Raw genomic sequence first — 2,919 nt, 5'->3', positions numbered from 1 at the left:
CTAGCAGTGACCTTCTTGGTGAAATAGTCTGGCACATAGAAAGTAACCCCAAACCAATTACTATTGAGTCATGACTCATGGAGACCCCAGTACCTGCAAACCAGGTCAACGGATTACTGACACTTCGCTGTGGCCCGTACTTTAATTGCATCTACGATTCCTAAGCAGCACAGGGCATGCACAGTCCTGTGTGTATGTGCGTCCCAGAAGCTTGTGACCTATGAATCTTTCCCACCAATGCATGTGAAAGGAAATGAAATCAGGAATAAACAAAAGGGAGACATCATTGTAAAATAAACACTCCAAAAACACTCGTGGTCAATTCTATGGGGACTTCAGGAGCCGAGAAAGCCCCTTCAGGATCGTGACATTTAGTTGTCACGGAACTCATGTGCAGTTATCACTTGAGGTGCCCTGGGTGAGGTGGCTCCTGAAGCTGAGCTGGTCACTTGAAGGACTGATAGCTAGTGGAATTTGCTGACAGCTCAGCCAGCAGCTAACAATAGGTCCTTCAATGAAGCAAGCACTGGGCTGGGCAACACAGCATTCACTACGTTATTTCACATGTTAGTTATTTTACCTCTTCACCTTATTTCTAGAATGTTTGCTCCTTGAGGGCAGAGATGTAGGTCTCTGCTGTTCACGACTATATTCCAAGAACCGAGAATAGTTCCTGACACATAGTGGACTTAAGATAAATATCTGATGACTATCCTAAATTCTTTTATGTAGTAGTTTAAAGAAGGGGAGAAATTCAATTCACCCTGCTGCTGGAAAATGAACCAAATGAATGCTTAACTCTGAACTAGAATGGCCTACCTATTGTGCCAATTCTAAACCCCTTAAAACTCATGTTTCCCACTGTGAAACATAAGCATCTCACATTTTGTCTGGTTTGTACTCTAAAAGGACATTTAACCCCCAGATAAATAAAGCACTACTAAAGAACTGCAGCAAAATAAGAGACCTCACACTTTCCAGTCACAGGACGTACTATACATCCGCGCTACTCAAAAGAGCCTGGTCCGGGGAACCCCCCCCTTGGCCCAGGGGACCGGATTGGAAACTTCGGGGGCACCACCCTTCGGTTAACCGTTGATTTTTTACCAAGGGTTGCAGTTTTTTTGATTGGGGGGGGGTTCCCTTTTTCATTGATTCTTTTTGGCACCTTGGGTTTTTTTTTGGCATTAAAAATGAAGCAAGGTCTAACTAAAAGGGCACACATATCAGAATATAAAACAAATCAAAGGACCTGCCTAAATAGTTAGTACTTCTGCCCATTAAAGACTTCACCAAAAGGGTAAAAAGATAACCTACAGACTGCGGAAACTATTTTGGTAATGGCACATCAGGAAAGAATCTAAGTGCTCTTTTCCTTCAGCGTGCCACCTTGATCCTGGTGCCGCCCTGCCCGATGTTACCGGTATTGTAAGAACAAACCCTACCCAAAGTCCCGCTTCTATCGAGGTGTCCCTGATGCCAAGGTTCACATTTTTTACCTGGGCTGGAAGAAAGCAAAGGGGGATGCATTCCCACTGTGTGGCCACATGCTGTCGGATGAGGATGAGCAGCTCTCTTCTGAAGCCCTGGAGGCTGCCCGCATCTGTGCTAACAAGTACATGGTGAAAAGTTGTGGCAAAGATGGCTTCCACATCCGAGTGCGGCTCCACCCCTTCCACGTCAACCGCATCAACAAGATGCTGTCATGCGTTGGGGCTGACAGGCTCCAAACGGGGATGCGAGGTGCTTTTGGGAAACCTCAAGGCACGGTGGCTAGAGTCCACATTGGCCGGGTTATCATGTCCATCCGCACCAAGCTTCAAAACAAGGAACGTATGATTGAGGCCTTACGCAGGGCCAAGTTCAAGTTCCCTGGGCACCAGAAGATCCACATCTCCAAGAAGTGGGGCTTCACCAAGTTCAATGCTGATGAGTTTGAGGATACGGTGGCCGAGAAGCGCCTCATCCAGGATGGTTGTGGAGTCAAATACATCCCTAACCGTGGCCCCTTGGACAAGTGGTGGCCCTGCATTCATGAAGGCCTTGGTAGCCCTGTGCTGCCTCACTTGTACCCACCAAATAAAAAAATGAACTTCCTGATTTAAAAAAAAGAATCTAATATCTAAAATGTATAGAAAAATCCAATATCTCAACAGCAAAAGGACAACAGTACATTTTTTTAAATGAGCAAAGAATATTCAGACACTTGACCAAAGGCGACATGCAGGCAGCCAATAAACACATAAAGAAATGCTACCCTGATCTTTAAATAGTACTGTTGATGGGTGTCATCTCAACACTATGTATAACAGGACAACATTCTGAGAAGAATTCCCAGAATTCTTCTTATGTGTCAGCCCATTGTTGCAGCAACCACTTCAATCCATCTCCTTGATTTTCTCACTGCTTTCTCACTGCCTCTCCGATTTACCAGGCATGATGTCCTTCTCCAGGGACTGGTTTCTCCCGATAGCATGTCCAAAGTACATTAGATGAAGTCTTGCAATCTTGCCTCTAAGGAGAATTCTGGCTGAACTTCTTCCAAGACAGATTTGCTTGTTCTTTTAGCAATTCATGGTACTTTCAATAGACTTTTCCAATACAGAGTTCGAATGCATTGATTTTTCTTTGGTCCTCATATTCAATGACCAACTTTCACATGAACATGCATCCATTGAAAATACCATGGCTTGGTTACATTACCCTTGATCATGCCCTACCAGGCCTCCCATCCCACCTTACCACCGATTTGGATCACTTGTTGTTCCTTTGTCCCTGGGTTTGTTAACACCACTACCTTACCCTCCACTTCCCCTCTCGTATGCCCCCACCCCCTCAGAATTGTCGGTCCCATTGTTTTATCCTCCAGATTGTTCATCCAGCCTATCTTATTTAGACAGACCTGTGGAGATAATAACA

At 45.0% G+C, this 2,919-nt stretch overlaps 1 protein-coding gene across 1 annotated transcript in view; it reads left to right on the top strand.

The window, feature by feature from the left end:
* Positions 1-1,400: 1,400 nt before the first annotated feature.
* Positions 1,401-2,919, top strand: part of LOC101664438 (60S ribosomal protein L10-like) — a gene marked incomplete at its 5' end in the record, with an annotated part of 14,067 nt that continues 12,548 nt past the window's right edge. The window contains one exon of the mRNA XM_013004912.1: positions 1,401-2,017. Coding sequence (XP_012860366.1) covers positions 1,401-2,017 — 617 coding nt within the window. The remainder of the gene's footprint in view (positions 2,018-2,919) is intronic.

This window comes from Echinops telfairi, unplaced genomic scaffold, assembly GCF_000313985.2.
Source record: "Echinops telfairi isolate 266 unplaced genomic scaffold, ASM31398v2 ScPeMD7_7469;HRSCAF=8507_1, whole genome shotgun sequence".
In the NCBI taxonomy this organism is placed as follows: Eukaryota; Metazoa; Chordata; class Mammalia; order Afrosoricida; family Tenrecidae; genus Echinops; species Echinops telfairi.
Note: the sequence above shows the minus strand (reverse complement) of the source record. Positions and strands in the feature narration are given on the sequence as shown.